This window comes from Aulostomus chinensis, chromosome 11 (assembly GCF_037954235.1).
Source record: "Aulostomus chinensis isolate RoL2024-O1b breed Wild chromosome 11, RoL_Achi_v1.0, whole genome shotgun sequence".
Classification (NCBI taxonomy): domain Eukaryota; kingdom Metazoa; phylum Chordata; class Actinopteri; order Syngnathiformes; family Aulostomidae; genus Aulostomus; species Aulostomus chinensis.
In genome coordinates, this window is record NC_141330.1 from 4,204,078 (window position 1) to 4,230,000 (window position 25,923).

Genomic DNA, 25,923 nt, shown 5'->3' on the forward strand with positions numbered 1-25,923 from the left:
AAACATCTTACATGAGCGTTTTCTGCCTGCCAACTGCGTGGTTTCTACAGGGGCAGGCTTCCTTTCTCAAGTACTTACCTGGAGAAGATGGTGCTTACCAGACCGGTGCCCGTGATTATTGAAGTATTTGTAGATAAAGGACTACAAATTTAGCCACCATTTCATCTCCATCTGTGTAACAATGAGGATTGTTTTGCTTTTTTTTGTTTTTTTTTACCTCATCATGAACACAAGTCCACCTCACGTCTACTTGGTGTCGTCTGCCATTTGCAGGAATTTAATAATCAGATGGACAGATTAGCTGTTCAAGGAATGGCAATGAAGGAAAAAAAGAAACACAGAAAAGTAAAGGGATGAAAATAAGAAATTCTCATTATAAAACTATAATCTCGCCAATATCGCTTCTGGTGAATTGCATCCAATTTTTCCCAGTTGGAGTAACACATTGGAAGGCAAGGAAACAGCTTTGCCCTGCCTGTACTCGCAAGTTCAGGGAAGATCTATGTTATAAGTCATAAAGTCTTCCTGGTAATGGAAAAAGAAAACAGCATAACTGCCTGCTAAAGGTCAGGGAAAGATTGGAATGTTTAAGGGAAACCTCTATTAAGTGTTGGTGTGAGACAGCATTTGAAACACATTCTCTTACTCCCTAATAATTGGTGTGTCCATATGTCTTCATTTTTCCCAGCCGGGTGCAACCACAGGAGGTTGCCTGTCAGGAAAACATAAACTCTTATTGGTAGGAGGTCAGTCTCATCCTGTGGTTTCCATCCACTCTGCCTGGGAGAGCCCTTGACTCATAATAAAGTATGAGTGATATGAGACCAGCAGCACCCACCACTGCCGCCGCCGCCGCCGCCACCATCGTATGCGACCTAGCGTTCTCCTTTACTTGTCGGATTAAAAACATCAAAAGTCAAAGAATAGCAAAGAGGCAGAAGGAGATAAAGCATGAGAGAGAGCAGGATCGGGCTTAAAAGAGAGACTACATGGAGGAGAACACAAGAACACAGTGTCCTAATTAATGTCTTCCTCCATTAATCCACTCTGAGGCTTTCGCTGCTGCTGGGTTTGATCACAGCAACGCTGCTATCAAAGCAGTGTAATATGGAGAAGATCTCCGTCAGACAGCATGAGGAGAAATTGCTCTCCGCTGCTGCTGCTGCTGCTACTGTGATGCCTCTAATTGCAGGTGGAGTTTCTGTACAGTCACATTCAACATTAATACACCAAATGCGACTAGAAACAGCGCAAATGCTACATCTCTGCAGCTTCATCCGTCACCACTTCATAGCCGCAAGATGACGGCATTACGTAAAGGCTGCGGCCTGTTGAGACGGTCTCGCGGTTTGTTTGTTTTTTTGTTCCCTCAAAACAGAAGCTCCATTTACACCTGGCATTACCCTGAGTTCAGTGTGGTCCGAATCCGTCCTCCACCTCCTCCCTGTGCACCACCTTTTTCCCAATAACAATGTTTTAGTGAATTAAACAGATTGCTGAAACAAAAAACAAAAAATCTCTCTTTAAATGTAATTGTTATTTTGAACGGCGCCACACATTTGCATATTGCACATTCATTTTCACCGGGATTGTATCTGTATCTGCAGCTTGACTGTCCCAGATGGCCCTTTTCTTGAAAATGAGGTTAACGAATGAGCAACTTGCAAACATGATGTAAAACATATTCAGACACAATGTGGCTTTTTTTGTGGTTCTATTAGAGTTTCTCTTGACGGAAGTGGCAGGAAATGTGTTATTTAAAGTCGAATTATGTGTTCTGGACAACATCGTATTAGAAGGCATTGACCTTAAAGTGACCCCTGAAAATTAGTAAACGCTTGATTGACAGGAAGAAAGAACAGCAATGGAACATGAGCGCCTCCCTGATGTCTCCTTGATGTGTTTGCAGCTCAGAGCAAACTGCTGAGGGATGTTTTGGTTGCAGGGCCAAAGCTTAATGCACCCTCGATACAGCAAAGCATCTGAACTCGAATCTCAGTTTACAAGAAGAGAATCTTATCGGATAAAACCTCTTATCAAATAAAACTCCAAAAGGCCATTAGCAAGAGACAAAAGATAGAACAAAATGGCAAAAGGATCGTTGCTAATGCAGCAAAAGGGAAATCAATGGCCCTCTTCCTGTTTTTCCAAATCTACTCGATGTCCGTCTTCTCTGTCAAACATCCCTAAACTGCTCTCGGTCAGTTCTCCCCCCCACAAAAAACAAAAACAAAAACTGAGCTGAGGGGGCTTCAGCTGCCTGGAGCTGGCAAGAAACGGTGACTCCTCAAAAAATAAAAAAAAACAGAATCATAAACACCTCACATTTCCTCATCTCTAAAAATACTGTTCGCCTTCGCCTCTCATCGCCTCCTCTCTGGTCTCAAGGAGGTATGCAAATACAATCCTGCTGGGTTTTTTTTTCCCCCTCATCCACTTTGTTTTTCTTCCACTTCCCTCCCTATAACCCCCCCCCACCTCTTCCTATTGTTCTGACTACCTCTTCTCCATCTCTTGTAGACGACATGACAGAGCCTCGCCTTCCCTCTTGTTGTTCCTCCTCTCTCCACAGCCGGGAAAAATGATAAAAGCTATTTACAAGAAGCAACAGTGGAAATCCGTGACATGAAAAAAAAAATTCACTTGTTTTTTTTTTTTGTTTTTTTTTCCTCGAAACCGTGTTTTCTTTTAAGGCATTTTTGATGCAGTGCGGCTGCACGGTGCAGCGCGGTCCTGAGTGACAATTTAAGCGGGGACTGAAACACTTTTAGGGACTTTGACTTCCAGCTTCAGCAGTTTGCGGTTATTAATTTATTTATTTTTGCTCTGTTTAAAAAAAAAAAAAAAAAAAAAGGAAGTAAGACACGAGTCGTGTTCGGAATGCGCTGGCAGAGAAAGACGGCGTGTACAAACTATTTAGACGGCTTATGTGGTTTCAACACAAAAAACACAGAGGGCTGGCTGGTATTCATCAGGAGTGCTGTCCGCTTCAGGGGCTGCTATGAGGCGTGCCTCGCACAGATACGATTGTGATGTATGCTGAGATTCATAAAGCCCAACAAAGATGCTCATGTAATTGCCACTGGAAACACTGGCATTCATGACAGCCATAATGAATCTCTGGCTTCATCTTTCTCGCTGCTCCGTTGAGCGTTGATCACCCCGGTTTCTATTCAATGGACTCTAATTGCGAGCTTTTTTTCTCTTCAGACTCTACTTCCCATGCATTACCCACTGCCCCGCCACACACTGCACCCCCCCCCCCCCACAGACACACACACACACCCTCGCTTCTTTTCAATGAGTCTCCAACCCAACCACCCCCCACTTCCTCTTTCTCCCTTGATTGATTCTCACCTTTTCCATTCTTGCTGGTCACCTCATTAACAGAGCCCCGTCTGCTCATTTCCTATTTCACCTCCCACTCCTTCCTCCACCTGCACCCCCCCCCCCCCCACACACACACACACACACTTCCTGTCCTGTCGTCTCTGAAGCAATGGCAGGGTCGGATTCAAAGTCTCTGGCCAAGGCCACCTGATGGTCTCTAATTAGAAGCAAACATAATAGAGAGGTTTCCTCATCAGTCAAGGTGGAAAGGTGGGAAGGGAGGGACTTGAAGCCATCCATCCATCCATCCATCCATTCATGCATGCGGGGTGGAGTGCTGCAACATATTATCCTTTCACATGGTATTGTGACAAGTATTGCGCTGTTATCATGCATAATTCTAGAAAGGTAAAGTATTGAGAACCTTGAGCAAAATGCTGGACATTTCTTTTTTTTTATTTTCAGTGGAAATTGCAGCACTGAACAACAGTTGTGACTAGGCTGAGGTTGAGGGCTGGTCAGGTTTGAGTTAATGCACAAACTACAGAGCACTCACCTCCACCAAAGTGAACTTCCTGTCACCCTCAGGTGGTGTTTCACAATAATCACTGCTGCAAATGTCCCAAAGTCTCACTTTGGGGTCGTACTCAGACGGGTTATCAAGGAATTACAGTGTGTTACTTTTCACAGGTATCTGTATGACGAGTGACTGAGAACAGCCCGGACTCTGAATTTAATACTGGTACTTCCAAGCCTCCTTCTCTGTGGCTGCCTGTGTTTAATTGGCCCTCCGTGGGAACACGGGGAAGGAAAAACATGAGAAATCAAGCTCATTTAGTCATGTTTAGCTATTTATTTGCAGATGCTCATCCAGCATATTCTTCTTTATTGGTTTTCCTTCTGAAATCCCAGAGGAATCAAAGCTATCCAAGTGTATGAGTGTTTTCCTTCATGAAGCACACAGAGAGGTTAATCTGGCTCTCACTCAAAGATGAGGACAGTATCGATAAAGTTCAGTGCTGTTTTTGAGTTACTCTGCTTGCGCTTGACGGTCTGACAAGCTAACAGATGAAAACCACAGTGGTAAATATGCACACGAGTGGTCCTTACTGTAGTTTCGCATGAACAGTGGGTAGAATTCCAGTTTTCAAAGGTTTCTGAGTGCTTCCTTCACCACAAAAACAATCTGCTCTCCATCATTAACCCGCCACAAACAGAAACACACAAGTGCAAAAGAAACATGTCTTCAGCCTGTCTTGTCTGGTCGGCAGGGTCCGTGAACTCAGACTCACAAACCGGGGAGCCATGGGCTGCGGGCTGAGGAAAATGAAGCCGATGTCGGAGGAGAACAGTCCGGGGAAGATTTACTCCACCCTGAAGAGACCACAGGTAGAAACCAAGGTGGGCGTGGCCTACACCTACCGCTACCTGGACTTCCTGATTGGAAAAGATGGTAAGAATTATCAGTCTGCTTAGACTTATTTACACTGAAATATTGTTCGAAGTCCAAAAAAAAAGGGTATAACATACACGGACTTTTAATTTTAGAAGATTTTTATCTAAAGCAACACAGCTCAGCACTACCAGCCAGAAATCTCTGCACAGCAGTTGTTGCTATTGATCCGTTATCCCCACAGCCTGCTTTTGCAGACTCGTTATGGTCATTTTGTGTTGCAGGGTCATAAAATCCAAATTATTGCCCCTTCCCCGGCTGAAATCATACGAATTGCTCAGGCCTTCGGCATTTTGCTGCATCATACCTCTGATGATAAGGTGGCACTGCGCCTCATAAGTTTTGCAAAGGGCTGATCTGCACTGCGATCTACAACTCTGCACTGAGTGTAATATTTTACTGAGTAATGTTGCGTGTGATGAATCTGTCCACTCCCCATCTGAAATGGCATTCTACCTTATTCCTGGTGGAGAAACATTAAGGTTTGATATGCAGGAGAGATCTATCATTCATGGAGACAGAATATGAGCACACTGGCTGTGATTTGCATCAGTATTCTTGTAATGATGGAGTGGTAATCATTACTCGCTCTCTGTACAGCAGCTGCTGTCGCAATTTCTTTTCTGACAATTAGTCAGTCACGCTCTCAAGTTGTGTTAATGATATAGAATTTTCCAGCCCAATCCATGCCAAACATCCAGCTAACGTCCATCAATTATGTATGGCGCTCACTAGCACAAACAAAGTAAACTGTTGCCTGCTGGGGAGAGAAAGTGTTTTATTAGTTTTCAAGGTCATAGGTGTGATTGTTGCTTAGATTGTTTCTGTTGGTGAGATGCTGGCCTGACTGGCTTTGCTCTCTGAGCGCTGACGAGCACGAAACATGTAAACACAAGTTCCCTGAGAAAAGTGCTGCTGACAGTTAAACAGAATCTGACGTGTTCCTGCCTCGTGTATGAAAATGTAGAGATGAGTGACCTTCATGAAGATTGCATCCATCACACACACACACACACACACACACACACGCGCACACACACACGCACACACACACACACACACACACACACACACACACACTCCTACCTTCCCTTATCTGGTGTGTTGCAATTAAATGGAAAGTGTGTGTTGTTTCCTGAGTTAGGGTGGTTTCAGACCAAATCAAGCGCCGTGACAGTTGCGCTGTGTGTGTGTGTGTGTGTGGGCGCTTCACTAATTCCAAGTGATTTCAAAATAAAACAGGAAATAACGAAGACAAGGTTTTCAAACATAGAAAATGGCCACTGCATTTTGGGTGACAGCAGAAAATAATCTCTGTGGCAAACAAAGGTTGATGAGACTTTTAAAACATGAATTGATTAATTTAATCATTAAAAATACAAAGGCAACTGTAGGCTATGAACAAACTACTTGATGGATGAACCGCTGAAGATGCAATTTTTTGCAATTCGTGTGTTTTATAATGTCGTAGAGCAAAACTCTAAAATATCTTCGGCGAGTGTGAACCTCAGACCTCTATTCATTTAACCCATTGAAATGGCAACAAAGCTAATTTAAGGACTCATTCCACTCAAAAAGATACACTTAGGAAAACAACTCAGAAGTACACGCTGAAAAATGACTAAACTGAGAATGACTTCAGTCCGGATGGTACTGGAACACATCTTTTCATTTGGCGCTTGAAACGGCTGCGTGCTGCATGCTATAACGTTTCCTACGCTGTCCTGAAGGCTTGCACTCAAATATCTGTTTGACGTTGAACATCCAGGTGGGGTTTCCTCAACAAAAAAACGGGGGACACAGTTCTTTTGGATTTTCCCACACACCAGATGCACTTACTACCTTGTAACAGGCGGTTTGCATTGCAGAATCAAAACAACAGAGACAAAAGCAAAGGAATGCAAGGGATGAGGCAAAAGAAGTGATCCGACTCCGGCACTGGAATCCAAAGAAAACTCAGAAATATTGTTCTTACACTCGTCAAATTGTTTGAGTGCTCGTACAAACACTGAGATCAGTTTTTTTCTTTCTCCTGCTTGGAGAAGGAAGCTATCGAATATATTGATTTACTAAGTAGAGCTTAATGTCATCTGCTATTTTTGAGCAACCAATAGCGGCAGAGACGGGAGGCACCGGCGTCTGGGGGCTGAGGTCAAGGTTAGTTTGAGATTAGATGCAGAACAGTGGTTTCTTAAGATTAAATATATAACAGAGGTCTTCAAGGGTAAGGTGCATAAATGGGAAGTTAATATGCTCAGTCAATGTTACCAAAAATTATGTGTGTGTGTGTGTGTGTGTGTGTGTGTGTGTGTGTGTGTGCGTGTGTGTGTGTGTGTGTGTTGGGGAGTCTATATATAGCTATCACTCTATTATTTCTGCTCATGACAGTTATAGCAGAAATAATATAGAGGGAGGGGCGTATGGTGGCGGCTGGTGGGTTGGGTGGGGGCTGAGGTGGAGGAAGGGGGATGGTACGAGAAGCCGGGAGATGTAGTGTGCCGCGTGTTCACCATGACAGTTGATTAGTCTCCATTAGTTTGTCAGGCACAGTGGACTGGATGGATGAAGGAGCCGGGGAACATGGGCGTCAGGGAGCCAGGCGGGCTTCTCCATCCCCCCTCATATGGGACCTGACATCAGGGTGGGGCTGGGAGGGGAGGAGGGAGGTGGCCTGGAGCCTCCCTTTTGCCAAACATTGTGTGTATGTGCATGCGTGTGTGTGTGTGTGTGTGTGTGTGTTTCTTTGGCTCACGGCCACATGATTATCGTCAAGTATTTTCTAATGTGGGGGTTGGTACTTAGTGTAATCAGCTTTCTCTTGCTCTGTCTCTCCATCACTGTCAGGAGGTCTCTGTCTATGTGTCTTTGGTGTGTGTGTGTGTGTGTGTGTGTGGGTGTGTGTGTGTGTGTGTGTGTGTGTGTGTGTGTGTGTGTGTATACGCGCCACATTGTGGGAACAGGGGAACACATTCTAACTAACAGAGTTGGGACATTTTGTCCAGGCAGCTTCAGAGAGCTGTTTGAAGGTCAAGACTTGGTTCTTGGGATGGGTTTAGGGTCAGGGGTCAGGGGTCAGGGATTTAGTTGTGTCAGGGTTTAGGGAATGTATCACTTTACTGAAGGTTCTCAAAAAGGTATAAGTACGCCGAGGTGTGTGTGCTTGTGTGTATTTGTGTTTGCTTGCTTGAGATGCACAGAGAGATGGTCTGACGCTCTTACATGCTGCCCCTGCATCTGAATAATTTCCTTGCATCAGCAGACTTTCAATTTGAAGGGTTAGTGTGTGACTCATGGCTGTAATTATCTTGTACCACTTATTTAAATGTAGTTAGTTATGTCTCATTTTGCAGGAATTCCATAAATTATTAAAAGAAGCATAAAAGACGTTGAGTTTTGAGAGGGTATCTGGTACTGCTGGAGTACGTGCACCTAAATTCAGATACTTAGTTTGAGTAAAAAGAAAGTGTTCCTGTTATTGTATTTTATAAGTGGTTCACAGCTAAAACCAGTATAGCTACTCTGGTTGTTATGATAACGTTCCCATTTACCCATTTGTGACTTCGTCTGGTTCAGTTCGTCACAAAAACACTTGTCTGTTTGGAAACGATAGGTCCTTGGGTTCAAATTAACCTAGTGTTGGCTTGGCAACACAAAATCAACAGCCGGGCTCCTGCTGAAGCTGCAGAGCATCCGTGACCCGCCAGCGACCACACGGTACCCAGAAGTCCTGTCAAAACACAGTTCAAGTCAAAACCGCCAGAACTGCTGACTCCATCTCTGCTCTGCTGACTCCATCCCTGCTTCTCTCCCCCTGCAGGTCATCGTTACCACTTGTACTTTGACCTATTTGCCCTTTCTTCTGAGGAGGGCAGCCTGGGTGGGTCACACTTGTGTTTGATTGACAGTAGCCGGCAGGCTGGCGCGTCTTCAGAGAGAACGGGAGACAAAATAAACCTGCGGTGCAACACGTCCTGACTGTTCTTTTTTCTTGTATGTTACTGGACATGAGAACAGTCAGCTAATCAGACAGACTTTCTGGGTTTCTTATATGGTCATGTCAGTGCCACTGATAGGAGCCAATCAGAGTTTATTCCTTAGTGACACGCCTTGTTTCTGTCACATCTGATAGAGGGATAAAAGCAGCAGGAGTCTGACAGAAGTAACATTTTAGTGTCTGATAACTTGTGTCCTCGCCTTTGGACACCGAAATCAGTTGAGTGTGAATGTCACGTCGTCCGTGTGTTCACAAATGTGTTGAGCTGGTCCATTCGCATTCCCTGTGGGACAGCAGGGCTCCTGACATGAAGGACCAAGAGAGTTTTATTGTCAAATAAAAACACAGGTGCTAGAGCTAAAATGTATGATTAAACACATGGATTGTGCCGGGCGCCATCTCCTACCACCTTCACCATGAAGACGAGCAATGTCCTAAAATTCAATTTTTACCTTTGCATTAAAAAAATTCCACAGAATGCAGGGAGATAAATATGTTGAGTGGCAGAATAAACCCGGGCTTCTTGTGTTCCTTGGCCTGGCTGTTGGAGGTGTCGCCTGCATCTAACTGGACTAAAGTGACTTTGGCAGTTTGACGTGCTACAGCTGAGCTGCTGATTAGCAAACTAGCCTGCTAATTGACATTATCAGTGCAATTCTCCCCAGTGAGGGTTTTTTTTTTTTCTTCCTCATTGCTCATTACAGCGCAGGAAGGAAATGCATGTTACAGTGCAGGAAATACATGCGTCCATGTTTGTAAGTCAGAAAATTAATGTGGGTTGTTGTTCGGCGGCAGTGTGGCTCCATGTGGGCGTCTGCTTTATCTGTGATAGACCGCTGACGTTGGTGCTTCAGGCACACGTCTGATTCTCTAGGTTCAGTTGGGATGAAGAGGCACAGGTTCAAACGGCTCGGCCATGTCCTGAGGAGGCTCGGTCAAAGGATACCTGCTTTGAGATGCACTCCAACTGGAAAGAGAAAGATAGGAAGACCCAAAATCATCCGGCAGAGGACAGTGATGGCAGAACTGGAAGAGATGGTTTTGCATGGGGTGAAGCACAGGCCACAGCGTGAGACAGGGTTCAGTGGTGGAGTTTTGTTGCAGCCTTACATACACGCCAGCTGCGATGAAGAGGATAAGTCAGTAATATTCAAGGTGTCTATCTACAGCGACAAAATTCCTGGGGGTTGCTTTCATGAAACAGACATAACGCATAAAGACATTATATATAATTCTATCTCTTCGGTTGTTATTTCTCGAGGGGAGAACAGTAGACGTGAGACATCAGACGCGTATCAGCGTTGTTGGGCTTCATTCACCAATATTGAGCTTTTTCTTCCATTTGTTCCTGACTGGAGTCCTAAACAACCTCTGCGCCTGAGTCACTGCGCTAAATTGTTTGCACCTGTGTTCTTACAATGATGAATCCTATTCTCCATGTAAGTGCCAGCTGTTCCTTATTAGCAGGTAAACGCCTGCAAATCTCCGTAAAAGGGCATGAAACTGCAGGGCCATGCGCGCACGCACACACACGCACACACACACAAAAACTAGGGAGAAAAAAAAGGTTTAAAGAGAAGTCAAGAAGAACCCTGAAGACAGAGGAGGCAGCAGAGGCAGTGCTGCAGGAAGTGAGCAGCTGTCAGATTTAGTTGTGTCAGCAGTGAATGTGAGATAACAACAGGAGAGATGCATGAGATGCTCTCACTGCAGCTCAGTGGACGCTGCATCCAGAGATGATTAGAAAAAAACCAAGCCTCCTGAGCAGCTCTTGGACTTAAAAAGCTACAGTGCATCACACACGCAACACATTCCAGCAGCGGTCAGGAGTTCTGGCTGCGCTCACGTTGAATCTCTCCGCATTTCACACCAGATGGAGTTTGTGTCTGTGGCGACTTTTCTGAGCTGCAGGGAGGGTGTTTGCGTGTTCTTTGGGGAAAGCAGCAGAGTCTGACGCTGCCTGAACTGGAGACCCCCACTAAGCCCTTTGCAAACTTGAATGTTGATGAATTTAACTAATCCCGGCTCTTCGAGACCACAGCCTCTTAAACTAGGGCTTGGTAACCCACAGGGGTCACGACATTAATATGAAAGGTCACCAACAGGTTGTTTGGAGAGAAAAAAATTAGCATTTTTAGTCTGTAAACAGTTTTGGGGTTCTTTTTGTGACATTCAACAGAGATAATTCGTGAGGGGATTAATTTTATTGAGTGTGTGAGACTCATTAAAAACTACAAAAACCAGGAAAACAGGCGAAATACACACAGCGGCTGTGGCGGTGCAGTTATCCACCTCAATCTGAAACACTGAAGTCAACATGGGATTCATTCATTCCGTCCCGGGGGCCAAAAAAAAAGTGCAAGGAGTGAGCAAGCCTGGTTACTTCAGGGGGACGTGACTCAAAAAAGTGCTGTTGCGGACTTTCCAAATTTGATCTGACCACATGGATCAAATGATGATAGTGGGAGGAGTCATTTGGCAGCAATGTGGCGCTTAAAGCAGTTTATCCACCGATTCACAGCCACAACGACAGAGTAGGCGAGGGGTGGAGCCGATGACGCGAGCGCATGTCATCAGCATGACAAAGTCTTTGCTGGTGGTTTATTCTTGTTTATTCTAGGCCACACATTCATCTCAAGCTGAGAGGAAGAGACAGGATTTCTTTCAAAGGAGTCACGTCACGGGAATGAGCAGTACAAACACGGCTAACACGACGTGTAAACCCTGTTTGTTTGATTGTGCAGCCAATTTGATTCACTCAGCAAAAAAAAAAAAAAAAAGATTAGATACTGCTGCTAACTTTCTAATTCCTTTTCCATTTCCAGTGTCTTCTGTATAATGAGAGAAAAATCAAACAGACCTTTCTTTAAGAGAAAGAATTCATTAGAAGCAGCAGAAACATCTTCTGTGTCAGCATATTTAACAGGGGACAAAATGAAGGCTGACTTTTTGCTTCCTCTTCATCTCTTCTCTTCTTGGGAAATATGCCCCAGTGTAAGAGTCCTCGTTTCTATGACTGTTGCACTGTGAATAATGTTTATAATAATTTTCTGCCAGCATTAAATCATTGCACTATGCAACTTGCTGCCACAACGGCCCCTCAAGCTACTAAGCAGCTACCGAACGTGTAAAAATAACACCTTTCACTGCAGAAACCCTGATGAAAGAAAAGGACATTGGAGGAAAGCTGTAAGTAATAAACCTCCGCTGCACTAAGTATCTTTTTTAGCCGGCTGATGAGTCACTGGCTGGTGTTGTTCCTGAGCGTGCATTCAGCTTCATGGTCACTCTTCTAGCAATCATTCACATCAGGAGGAAAAACAAAATAGAGAGTCTGTTTGATATTGAGATCATGACCTCACAGGGAACTGAGAAAGCTGTGATAGATGGCGTGGAAAGAAGCCATTTCATTTTGGACACACGCATAACAGACTCAGGAAGGTATGTGCGTGCGTGTGTGTGAGAGTGAAAGTCTTATTCCCCAAAAATCTAATTTTGAAATGTTAAACATGTCAGGAAGTATGAATGACTGGAAACACGCTCAATACATCAGCGCTCCTCAGCGAGCGAGCGAGGCTGAAAATACTGGAAATATGAAGACGTCGTCCTTGACATCAAAGCCAGCATCCACGCTCACACAGAGCAGATGTTGCTATATTTGTGGGGACCCGTCATTGAAATTCATTCATATGTATTTTCCGGGCCTTTACCCTCACATTAACCATCTCAAATAACCTGACCAAACCTTAAAACTGAGTCTTAAAAGGGTTCCCGGGGTCTGAGAACATCTTACATCTGATCTAAAACGGGTCTTTTGGTCCTAGTCATGATTTTGATATGATCTTAAAGCTGCGTCAGATTAGTAAATTACATCAATGTTCTTTATCCAACAATTACAACGGGAAAAAATACACTCAACCAAAGTTTTCATTTGCCATTTTCCCAATATGTCTGTTAAATACGTCTTGAACTTTATTCCTACTTGTCTGAATATTCTTGGAACCTCCAGGAGCAAGACGCTTAACCCTCAAACACCCATAAAGTTGTGAGGTCCAGCGTCCGCGTTGTACACTGTAATTCATTTTTAACCCACGTAATCGGGGCCGGGGGCGACGTACCGAGACACACAGCAAACACGAGTGCTGAAACCAGACTGTGACCACAGTGTTGTCGCAACTATTTTAGGAAATTGGATTTTTTACTCTGATTTAAACCTGAAATATTCCTCTTATGATCCACTGACACAAAATAAAAAACACAATGGAAGATGGACTATAAGTAAGTAAAGTATATCATTCTGAAACCTCTTGGGAGGGACACTTTGTGTTTGAGTAACTTGTGTATCGTAACCTTAAAAAACAAACTCTCCGCCCTAAAATGTCATGATTATGTCACGACTGCATACTTTTCCTCCCCAAGAACTGAGGTAAACCCCAAAAATGACACCACGTAAACAGATTTCTGTCCCCACAACATGAGAAATACCTGACACACACACACACACACACGCGTGCGCACACACCTTTTGATATCATCTTTGAAACTAGACATATAATTTATATGCAAAACCCCCTGAGCCCCGAGTCCCCTTGTTAATATGAGCTGTAGCAGTGTCGGCAGGTGAGTGACATGCAGGAGCAGCCTCCCCCCGTCACTGCACTCAGCGCCGCTCGGATAGAAGACCGAGCTGCAGGAGAGGTCAGCGGGAAAGCCGTACACCAGAGTGGCTTTCCGAGGGGAGATTAGTCCTCGGATGGGAGGGGGGGTGCCGGGATTTATCCCCTGGCTCCTCAGCTTGAGAGGTAGAATTGAATCGCAGTTATTGAAGGGGAGAATGACATTGAGTAGTGAATTCACGGTCATCTGGTTTTTACATTATATTTCCATATCATTCCAGCTGCCCAGGGCGTGGCTGCGCAGCTCAAACAGATTTTTAAAACACGACTGCAAATCTGATGCCGGCAGAAAAGTGTTCCTGATGGTCTGAGGAATCGAAATGGGCAAGTGGTGATTGTGTGTTGGAAATTACTGAATTAATAATCCAGAGCTCATTTGAAACAGGCCTGCCACTGCACACGGAGCGCTGATGAAGGCGTTCAACGTGATCACCACTAAATTGAAGAATTCTTCCAGAAACGAGCATGAAATATGCATCAGCCGCCGTCCTAAACCGACTCCACAAATCCAGACTCGTGTCGCTGCTTGTTGTCCCTGCCTGCGTCCGTTCTTAGCGGCATACTAAGCGGTTGCTGCTTGTATTGTGTAGAACCAGTCAGCCAGTAAAATGCCAAGCCATCATTGGCTGAGACAAAGATGTCAGAGGAGCATTTTTGGCGTGTGACGGAGCCGGAGCTCAGCACGTTCCATTCGTTAAACTTCAAACGACTGCTGACAAAGTTCTCAGCAACAGGAAATTTCTGCTTGGTTCCTCTTTGTCCCACCCGCTCGACACCATCAAGCCTCCTCCTTGTAATGCTTCTCATTCTGTGCTGACTGTTTCCGGTATGTGAGGGCTTTGTTCCTGCAGTTAGCAAAGCTCAGCTTCAAGACTTGTTGCTGCAAATGCAATTTTCCCTGCTCCTCATGATTTGATTCAGCTTGTTCAGGTCTGCATGATGAGTGTGGTGCAGGTCTCTTCCCAGGATGCCGGTTCCTGCTGTGCCAGAGGTGAGCTTAGCAATAGGAGATGGAGAAAAACAAAATAAAAAAAGGAAGAGGGCTGATGTGTCTCAAAAGATTTTCAACTCTTTTTTTTTTTTTTTTTTTTATAAATAACCAGCGGCATTTTAATCAAAGATCCCCTCCTGAGATGTCTGAGTTTGCAGTCATGACTGCACTTTCCAAACAGCTTCATTATCGACGTCCTGGCAAAATAACACATCCCGAGGCTCTCGGTGTATTTTTGATTTTTGAGATAGAATTATGCTGGTGGGTGGGGAACCTGCGTGCGTCATTAGATGAGTAAGTGAGTGTCTGGAAAGAGAGGAGATGAGGGGGGGGGGGGGGAGTCACAAAACAAGACAGAGCTTTGTGTTTCCATGTGTCCACAGGTGAGGTGTTTCAGCGGGGAGCCTCCGTGTCAGGGTCTGTGTTGGTTTGGCTTCTGTTTGTGGACACTGCTGCATTTTTATCCAGCTTATTGCTTCCTCCTACGTGGCTTTGGCTGTTGCCCGACTGACAGACAATACACCCGAGCGCCCCCGCAAAGCTTTATTGGCTCTTATTGCCCCCTCACTCAGATCCAATATGGCAGTATTGATTGTGTTGAAATGCAATCAGGGTCCCCACAACAGAGGAGCAAACGATCTAAATTTGACAAAACACCTCCGCCGGCCTCCAGCCCGGCCCTAATAGCACCTCCCAAAGAGGATTATAGCTAAAGACGTGGTGAGGAAAAGCCCAATCGCTCACGTGGTCACAGTTATTCTTAGATGTTCTGCTTGAAGGCTGCGGAGTGGCCAAAACTGAAGAATCTGCAGGAAGTGACCTCGGCCTGGACCTCACTTCCTGCCCACTTGGCAGTTACAACATGTTGTCAAAGCAAAAGATGTTTTTAGGCTCCACCTCAGATGTCAGTGCGCCAGTGTTTAGAAGTCGTGGTACAAGGGATAATGTAATGTACCCGTTGAGAAGTATCGATACTTTAGTAAGAGTCAGCGCTTTTGTTGGTGCTGTTTGTGACCTTAAAGTGGGAGAAGACACATTATTTGTTAACTAATGGTTAAAGAAGTACTTCTAACTGTAATTAATACTTTTATTTCAAAGTGGGAACTTGAAGTAACTCCAACCCCCTTAACTCCTCCCGACCTCCCCAGTTTATCTTTGCTGTAGTTTGTGAGGGGAAACATTATCTAACTGTTAACGAACACTTCCCTAAGCATTACTCTCTATTAACTAAGCATTAACTACCGGTTATTCACCCACATTTATTGTAAAAGGTTATCAGACTTGCATAACATTCAAATCAAATAGAAAAGTAGATAAAGGTATTCAAATTGTTATTTATGTGTCCGCTCAGATATTGCTTTTATGTCCCTGGAATATAAACAGGCTCAGTTTTTAGCTTCAGGAAAATGAATGCTTCGCATTCCTCCAGGGATGCTGAAATGGTTTTATGAGCTCAAGAGGTCGGAGAGTTTTCTCAGCTCATAATGGAGCCTTGTGATCTCTCGCCGCTGAAGAGAAAAAAAAACAAAAACAAAGAGAGAAAGAAAGAAAGAAAGAAAGAAAGAAAAAACAATCATCAAAATCTGAGTTATGAGTTTTTCCTCCCAACAGCGAATATTTGCTGAGCGACATTACAAAGCACGCCCTCAGCATTTCCATACTTTTTCTTTAGGGACTGGAAATGCTGTGAACACTGTGACTAACTGGTGTTCGTGGGCTTCATCATGAAATTGTCGTGCACCTTCTCCTGTGTTCAAGTTATGATTCGCAGCCCCCTGCAAACACAGTGTTCCGCTCTGTGAATCTGTGTGCTCTTGGGTAGGAGAGCCTACTTCAACTGCTGATGAAGGGTGTCAATTAATTTCCAGAGAACTTGATGCTATGGTTAAAGATGACACGTGGCATTAATTGAACCAAATTATTTATCACTTTGGCTGCCTCTTGCACTGATGACAACTGTGGGCCACGAGGATTACGTTTTTTTGGGTTGTCCCTGCGTCCCGTTCTTGCAAAGGCAATATGGCAGCAACGCCAGGCGTTTGCTTCAAGTCTGTCAAGAACGTCCACTAAGACTCGAGGATGGAGTCTGAAGACACCCAGGCCAGGTCAAAGGTCACGGCTGCTTTGACAGGCTCACGTCACAGAGGCACGAAACCACAATGCAGTATTTCTACTTTCATGTTTGCAATCAGTGTTGGTGTTGCAGTATTTGAATGTAAAACCGAAGTGTTAATGCGTCCGAAATGAAACCCCGGCAGGTCCGAGGAGGTTCGCCTCTGCTGCAGCTTTTCCATTTCCTCTGCAGAGGGTTAGGCAGCCAGCGTCCTCACCAGACAGCTGCACGTTTAAAATAGCATTCGGATAAAACTCTAATTAAAAGGCATTGAGGTTCGTTTCTACATCTCCAAAATAAGCAGTAAATGATTAATGTATCCAATAAATGATTCTTATGCTGATCACAGATAGAGGAATTCTCGTTGTTTTTAAATAAATGACTATGATTCCTTCGACGCCGCAGTCGGCTTCTGTGTGTTGGCTTTCTTGTGCAGATTGGAGTCCATAAAACAGTTGTTTGGAGATTTCCAAACGGTCCCTCTGCAGACAGTTGTGGTTGTCTTTCTCCTTGTGCCAGAGCTTTTCCCGCTCCCAATATCCGGCTTCAGCTGAGACTTCCACACCTTCTGAAGTACAGTATTTTAAACCCTTCCCAGTGGATGCGTTATAAGTTGGAAGCTGGACATTTTTAAATAGGATGTTTGAAGTTTCTTTGGCAGAAGCAACGTGCCGCTTTCTGTTGCTCCACCCCACGATAAAGCCTTCTCACGAAGAAATCCGTTCTCCACCAAGGCCTCGCCACATCAATAAATGACAGAAGGGGCTCCTTTATTTCAGACAACTGCACTGAAATGTTGACAAAGAGAGGCGGACTTGTTCTGATGCGCCGCTGATGAGAATCTTTAAACAGGGTTGCGACTCACGCTCTAACCAGCCGTGTATCCAGCGGCCTTGCAGACCTCAAACGTGATGTTACTCTGTCAAGCACGGACTAACAAGCTGCCCTGAGCTATCATCAGATGGGAACGGAGATGCCAGTGTTTCCAAGTCATCACATCAAGGGGTGGCGTTCAAAAATAAGATGCTGATTGGGGTCGATTTGCATGCACATTACACTTTGATTGCACTTGCGGCCACCTGGGAGTGAGCGATTTGTCAACGTGATGAATTTGCAGACACGGAAGGTAGACAAGGGTGAAGTAATCAGAGTTCACTGTCCCCAGCTGCAACGTGGACAACAAGTGTGTAGATTTCTCCGATGACGGGCAGGGGCGCCCTCATTAAGGAGAGTTTAGGCTGCGCGATGATATGTTCAAAGACACTGTGCAGAAGAATTCAAATGTCAGCCGTGGTGCATCTGGAGACGAGGCACGAGAGAGCAGATCAGGCTACGGATCTCTGAGGAGAGCAGTAACAGAGCACAAACCTGACAGCCAGCCTTTTTTAAAAAAATAAAAAAAATGTTTTTTTGTTTTCAAGCCCAACCTCAAGCTTCGAGCTGATTCTACCGACTCATTAGAATAAACCCCAAAAAAAAAAGAAAGAAAGAAAGAAAGAAAGTTAAACACAACAGATCAATGAGGAATAAAGAGCTTTTGATCCAGAGGCGAGTGCTAAAAGCAACATGAGGCTGCAGAAGTTGAAGAACTGCCACTTTAACGGCAGAATAAAACATCACTAAAGCAGCTGCTTAAGTCCGGCTGCTTCCAACTTAGATTGTGCTCTAATTTAATTACAATTATGCCTAAAAGAAAACACCCTCGCGATAGTGTACCATTTATTCATGTCTGCACGTGAGATTGAAAGCAAATAACTTTTAAAAATGCGTCTTTTCTCAATGGCGTTTCGTGCAGGGAGGCTGTCGTGCCCCAGCCTCTGGGGTCACGTTCGTTAATAGGCAGCGTAATTTATGATCATACCTGTTTTGTTTTATCTTCGCATCGGGAAGCTACGCGCTCCTCTCTACTTTTCACTTGCTCACTCGCGAAAAGCGGTGCGTGGCGACCGTCTGGCGGCCCGCCGGGGCAGAGCTACCTGAAAGCAACTGACTTCATCCGTCTCATTTTGCTTGGAATCAGAAACAAAAGACAAGGACAGGTGTCACAGAGACTCGGTCGGTAGTTATTATTCCATCGCCCACGCAGACTCGCTCCATCATAATCACACATCCGTCTCATCTTTCACTCCGGTGTCAGGCTGTTTGACCTCACCCGTGTTCCCGAGGATTCGAAATAACAGTGGTGGGATGCAGGTTGGTATGAAGGGAGGCCACCTGTTGCTCAGCAGGGTCCCCATCTGGAGAGAAATTAAAGTGCGAGAGCGGGCGCCGTCTATAATTTGACTTAATTACTTCTGAAGAGACTGAGTGATAGATTGGCAACGTGTTTGTATTAGCATACGTTCCGTGTCTGGTTCCCCCGCGGCCCTGCGGCGCAGCCCAGTGGAACTCTCGATTGTCTGAAACCATCCATCCATATTTTCTTCATCTACCAACTCGGAATCAGGAGCAGATGATATATTGTTTCGTGTTTCAGGCTGAAATGGACTTTTTTTTCTTTGTGGTTTCAAAAGGCTGGACGTGTAAATCTGTCTGTTACTCAGTCCACCACTCAGGCTCCATCAGAATGATCTGTCCTCAACTACTGTCTTCTGTTGTCAGCTAACCCGGAAGTTAGCATCGCCATAGCTTCCCTCAACTGAACGCCAACTAGATTTTCGAATTGAATTTTCAACAATCGGCAAAAATAACAACAGCAAACAATAAATGAAGGATTTCAGAACCACGGCTAACTTTGCTCTTCCTCTGGTTACAAGGTGATGATGGCAGTGGTCGCGTTTAGCCGCCTGTTTGCAGCCGCCATTGTAGTACTTGCAGCACTGACCGATGTGTTTTATTTCACAGTAAAAAAACAAAACAAAAACAAAAACGATCTCAAGCCGGTCTGGGTTCGGCATAATTCTGCTGGCAGGCAAATAAACGCCACCCTCAGCGTCACCTCGCCTGTAGAGGAATAACAGAATAACGATGTTCAGTGTTTCTTCCTCGAACTCTGTTCTGGAAACTCTTCAGAAAATAGTCTGGAGTTAAGTGTGCCACCATCAGTGTTTCATCAGATTGTCTGCTACTGATTCTGCGGTAGAAAGCCTCAATTTACGGCGTGTCCCTGAACACCACTAACACTTCCCTCAGTTCAAGAAGTTGTGTGTTGCCACTTTTAAAGACTCCAGGCAAAAAGGCCCCAGATACCCACTTTCAGTGCTCCTCTCGACAACAAGCAGGTCACCAGAGCTCTTGTTCAATTTCACAGCTGAGAGCGATTTGCATGGCAGAAACCATTTCACACTTTGTTGTTATTTTTAGGCTCGTTCGTCATCTTGGAAGTGCGGAACAGCCTGTTTAACAGTTGGTCTTTAAGAGCAAAACATATTCAGTGTAACACCGAGGTTCATGAGCACCTTTTGATCTGGTTTACAGAGGCATTTTAGTCCTAACAAACAAACATGTTCCCCACCGCCAAGAATCCCATCTTCAGTGATTTGTTTGCTCGGGCTTGTAGAACATTGGTTGATGCACTTGTATTTATTTTTTTTGGGGGGGGGGGGGTGAATATTGAATGGTTTATGAAGAACGAACATCCTGTTTACTGCTGCCAACATGTTATCAGCTTTGCACAATTATGAAATGCGTTTTCACTGAAACAGGGAACAGTTGTCCTGCTTGAAATGCCACAGACTGATGGTGAGTGTAGAAAAAGCACCGCTTAAGTTTATATTTACGATGACATTTGTGGCTAATCGAGGATCAACTTCCTCCTGCTCATCAGCAAAGCGTCATGTTCTCATGCACAGATTTGTTCTTCACGCTACCCCTGAGGTGGCGCGAGGAAAACAAAAGAAACTGCAAGCACGCGAAAGTTAGCGGTCGGAACAAGAAAAAGAGGCTTACATGTATTACATCTCTGTACTTCTGACAGTGCTTTTTTAAACCCTCAGTTTAGTCTTGCAGACAGGAAGAGAGGCCTGTTTGCAGAACCTTGCTCCTGACTCCCATTGTGTTCCTCTTGTATCTGGCAATCACCCAGGCTTGCAAAGACACAATAGATGTCAGTGGCGAGGGGGTTACAAACAGGCTTCTCTTCCTGTCTGCAAGATTAAATTGAGGGTTTAAAAATGTTGTGGTGCACAAGATCAAATTCATGCTGATGAATAAGCCCCGTTGATCTATAACATATCGATCCCCTCGAGTGACGTGCGAATCAAATATCAGAGGAAAGATTGTGCCACGCCAGCTCCCTCACACCTTCCCTTAAATTTAGATCATCGCAGGTCCTGCAGCATATTGAGAAGTCTCAGAGCTGCGGTTGTCACACCTACACGAGCCTCCGCTCTTCTCCGCGCTGACACCCGACATCCCCCAGTCAGGCCCTTTTTGCCGGCGTCTGAGGTGACACGTCGGATTTGTCTGCCGTCAGGACTCTGGTAGTAATTGAGGAGTCAAGCACTGCTCTCACTGCAGACATTTCGACGGGTGCACTGGAGAAATGTCAAGGGCTCAGGGTTGGGTGTAAGAGTGTTTTTTTTTGGGGGGGGGGGGTGGAAGCGTGTATTTGTGTGCATGTGTAAGTGAGGATTACTTCAAGTCTATTTCAGCACTTGTCACACCAGCAGACTGTGAAGCAAGTAACTAAGTACTGTTCCTCAAGTACCCTACTTTAAATGTACTTCATTTTTCTACTACTCATATTTATTAGCTGTAGCGTTGAAGATATCAGGGATTTAACGTGCACAAAAAAAAAAAAGCCTTGCTTATACGGAATATTAAACGACACAGTACTAGATAATGTGCTGAAAAGTACCTCTGCACTGGTTGGATGAGCAAGAACAAAGACAAAACTTCCTACGTATGTATGCATCAGTGATGACAATCTAAGCATAAAGTACTTTGATGTGGAGTTGTAAAAGTTAAGTGGCTGTGAGCTGCTTTGGCTTCCCAGCATTTTGTTTTAACCAGCAGCTCTTGGCTTGATTTGTGTGTCCATGGCTCACCACCGAGCACAAACTCAGCTGTTTCTATGGAGACTTGGTCATTTAGAAGACCTGAGCGACCACGTCAGGAAAGAAAAACCGAGGTGGTACCCGTAACCGTTGTAACTGAATATGATGGCATCAGTCGTCAGTGTGCGTCGTGCAGGAACTCAGTGTGTTTCAGGATTTAGTCAGCGACGTGTTGCCACTTCCACTGATTCATACGCAAAACACCACGGCCGCCTGCCTCTGCTGTCAGAGGCTGATACCGTTGAGCTGGTTTTGATTTGCTGTCACCTTCAGGGACAACAATCCAGCAGCCGCGCGCCAGAAATGCCTCAATTGAAGGTTTGATTATCTCAGAAAAATCTGCCATCCTACAATGTACTTGTTGCCGGTAGGACATTGTTTACAGTTGCGCAACTTCTGATTTTAGATGCAACCCCAATGCTCCGTCATCACCGCACCACCACTCAGCAGCAGAACGTCTGATTTTAAATTGTCACAAACTGCACTGACTAATTCCATTCCCGTCTTCAACAACACCATAACACTGATTGTTTACCGAGGTTGCAGTCTTAAGTGTTTGGAGCAAATTATGCACCACAATCAACAGCATGTAATGGCCGACTCACGGTGCCAACACAACATCCCGAGCCTGTCAAATGGCTTTATCATCCGAGAACCTTGTGTTTTAAAATTCAAATCTTCACCCTGGCAATGCTAATGGAAGAAATCCCTCTAATCATGCTGACAGGTCTCAGCAGAAAACACTCCAAATGTGACTTTCTATAGGAGGCGAATGTCAGTGTTCTACACAGGGGTGTGTGTGTGTGTGTGGGGGGGGGGCTCGCAACCTGTAGTCGGAAGTGAACAGGAAGTCTGGGTGGTGTAACTACGCCGCTGAAAGACGTTGCAGTGGAGCTCTTATGGTCTTTGATGAACAACCTGCTCATTTACCACTTTCTTGTCTGTCAGGCGACGTCTCCAGGCAACTGAGGGCTGTCAGCGTAGGAGGTGGCGTCAAGCGGACAAAACGTACTCTGGAGGCCTCCCGTCAGCCTGGAGAGTAGTGATTGAGGCCCACTTTAATTCCGGAGAGAAAAGGAGAGAAACACGGAAAAGATGCAGACCATTTTTCATCCTATATATAGACCTTTTTAATGGCTGAACAAATTACGGGTAGTACCCCCCCATCATTACATCCAGCGCCTTTTCAATTCTTCCATCAAAATACTTTGTTTTAGTTGCGGGGAGGAAGGTAGATGTGCTCGTCTCCTGTAAAAGCTTCCGTCAGAGCTCTTCATATGTATTCAGACATTTACAGCCTAAATGCTCCGTGTAGACAAAGAGAAACCAATTGCATTAGCATTTAGGCGGTCATCCAGTTGATTTGTATTTATCTCTATTTACCCAGGGTACCTCTGCTGTGCGCTCTTATGCAGCAACACCCTTCACACTCGCTCAAAGTCACGGATATTAAGACCTGGGAGCTGCCCAGTACAAACACAGGCGGGTGCCAGTCAGCAGCCACCGTGTGTTGGAGCAGTCAGACGTTAAACACCTTGCTCAAGGGCAGCGTGACAAGGGGTACTGATGGAGCAACAAAGCAGATACAGATTTTTTTTTCACTCTTTCGGTCAAATTGAGCATTTTTTAATTTTTGGGTCAGCCATTTTCAAACATATGGACCACAACTTGCCCAGGGACCATCTTAATACAGCTTGCAACATCTACTACAGTGAGTCTGTGCTAATATTAAACTTGCCTTCAACAGAGGGCGCTGTCTTTATTTAGACTGGACTAAAGGCCACACCTTGAGTCTACCACGCTAAAGTGACTGGCTAGTAACGTTAGCTGTTGAGATCAACTGACAGGCGAGTAACGCTAGCTGTTGAGATCAACTGACAGGCGAGTAACGTTAGCTGTTGAGATCAACTGACAGGCGAGTAACGTTAGCTGTTGAGATCAACTGACAGGCGAGTAACGCTAGCTGTTGAGTTCAAATGACAGGCGAGTAACGTTAGCTGTTGAGATCAACTGACAGGCGAGTAACGTTAGCTGTTGAGATCAACTGACAGGCGAGTAACGCTAGCTGTTGAGTTCAAATGACAGGCAAGTAACGTTAGCTGTTGAGATCAACTGACAGGCGAGTAACGTTAGCTGTTGAGATCAACTGACAGGCGAGTAACGTTAGCTGTTGAGTTCAAATGACAGGCGAGTAACGTTAGCTGTTGAGATCAACTGACAGGAGAGTAACGTTAGCTGTTGAGATCAACTGACAGACTTGTAACGTTGGCTGTTGAGATTATGTTGTAGGTTATAACATTAGCTGTAGATATAACGTGACAGGGTTTAACATTAGCTGTTGAGATCTCCTGACAGGCTAATAACATTAGCTGTGGAGATGACATGACAGTCTAATAACGTTAGCTGTGGCGATAACCCGACAGGCTAATAAAATTAGCTGTGGAGATAACGCAATCAATTAGGTGAAATATCTCAGAAATACTACATTTTCACTGCAAGTGTTCAACAGAGTAAAATTTTGTCACAAGTGTCAGTTTATAGGCAGTATGTTAACATATTTTTCCTCAAAGCATGCTAACTACGCTACAAACTTCTCATTGCAAGGAAAGGAATAAAAAGGCCTGGGAACAGTGTTGCTGAGCATTCAAGAATCAGCAACTAAACTTGGTTACATTCTGTCACAGAATCTCACCAACAGAGAAAATAAATCCATGTTTTAATTCAATTATCCCATGTGTGACCCTTTTGGTGCGGGGGGGGGGGGGGGGATGTTGCCTTGTACTGACCGTTACCCTACCAGCGTGATATATTTGCCCATCGCAAACAGCAGCAGTTAAGCAGTTTGAAGAAAACAAACTTTGCTGTGTTCGTGACTCCTGTAACAACTGTGAAATAGAGTTTGTCTCGCTTCACCTCGGTGTGAACGTGAGAAATTCATGGGATTCATTCATTTGTACCCAGACCAAATCGAAATTTGTGCTTCTCTGACACGTTTTCATCAATGTCAAAGGTCATAAGAAAGTTGCCAAACATGCAGGCTTTTGAATTCCTCACTTATGCTTATGTTTGATATTAAAAATCAATACTTATTTTTTCTTTTGTTGTCAGCTGTGGTTTAATGAAGCTGACATATCTTAGGTGATGGCCGCGTCTTCTTTGGTCATCTTGCAGGTGAACAGCAGCAGACTGTTCCTCGTAATGCGGAGGTGTTGGCGTGACCGTGTTAACGCGAGGTGGGAGGACACGGGAAGCGTGGAGGCGCTGAATTTGTCAGTGAAAGGTCGCACAACATCTATTTGACAATTCAGATTTACAGTATTTGATGTGCAGATATGATGCTTGTGGCTCTCATCCTACGCATGTGCACCAAAGAAATGAGTTGTTGTTTTTTTTAAAACAAAATTTGTTTTATTCCTCAATTCTTCAGCTTCTTACTACGACTTCACATCATCTCATTGAAGCTTGAGATAAACACAATCTGACTACTTTGCATCTTGGTGAAGTTCCGTGTGGTTGTGCGGCGCGTAGTTTTGGTTCCACTGTTGTAAAGGTGGTGATCGATTCAAACATCTTATAGTTGAGGGTGAATTGTTAAGTGATGATTCCTGCTTCAGGATGTCTAAATTTTTATACTGACAAAGAAAAAAAAAAAAAGCACAGTACTTTATGGAGTTTGGGTGTTTTTGAAGATGAGATGATGGAGATGCTTTGAAGACACTTCGGTATCGATTTGAGAAGAAACCTGAAAGCCTTCCACGCTTTAACCAGACGCAGGTGGTTTGCTTCATGTGGACGTGAGCGAGCTAACGAATGAGTGAGTGAGTGAATGAACTAAGATGTCTGTCTATAAATCAGCGAGAGTGTGTGAGTAGGCCGGTGATGCTGTGGTCATTAGGTGGATAATAAAGATGTGTGTGTGTGTGTGTGTGTGTGTGTGTGTGTGTGTGTGTGTGTGTGTGTGCAAAGTTATAAATTAAGTATAGTGTGTAGTGTAGTGTAAGAGAAATTAAGTGTGTGTGTTTGTTGGAGGAGGTAGAGGGTACCAGTAGGCCCAGTGACTTGCTCAGTGACTCATTAGGTGGGTAATTAAGGCACAAATCTTTGGCCCCAGGGCTCCACTGAACTGCACTCTGAGCCCCGACAGCTAATGACGTCGTCCTGGACCTCAGAGAGATGGAGAGGGAGAGGGAGAGGGAGGGAGGGAAAAACAGAATCAAAGATAGAGGCAGAGGGACATAGAATCGTTTGCTGTAGGTGCCCCGACTCCTCCCCGCACGAGGTGGTGAAAAGAGAAAGGGGTCAATACTGTTTACACCCTGCTGGGATTTAATGGATTGTAAAGCCATTGAAACTCACTTTTTTTTTTTAA

At 44.7% G+C, this 25,923-nt stretch overlaps 1 protein-coding gene across 3 annotated transcripts in view; it reads left to right on the forward strand.

The window, feature by feature from the left end:
• rftn1b (raftlin, lipid raft linker 1b) overlaps positions 1-25,923 on the forward strand; it is a 122,062-nt gene that overhangs the window by 22,689 nt on the left and 73,450 nt on the right. For all 3 annotated transcript variants that reach the window (XM_086217800.1, XM_086217799.1, XM_086217801.1), the window contains one exon: positions 4,602-4,783. In XM_086217800.1, the coding sequence (XP_086073926.1) occupies positions 4,636-4,783 (148 nt within the window). In that variant the 5' untranslated portion in view covers positions 4,602-4,635. The remainder of the gene's footprint in view (positions 1-4,601; positions 4,784-25,923) is intronic.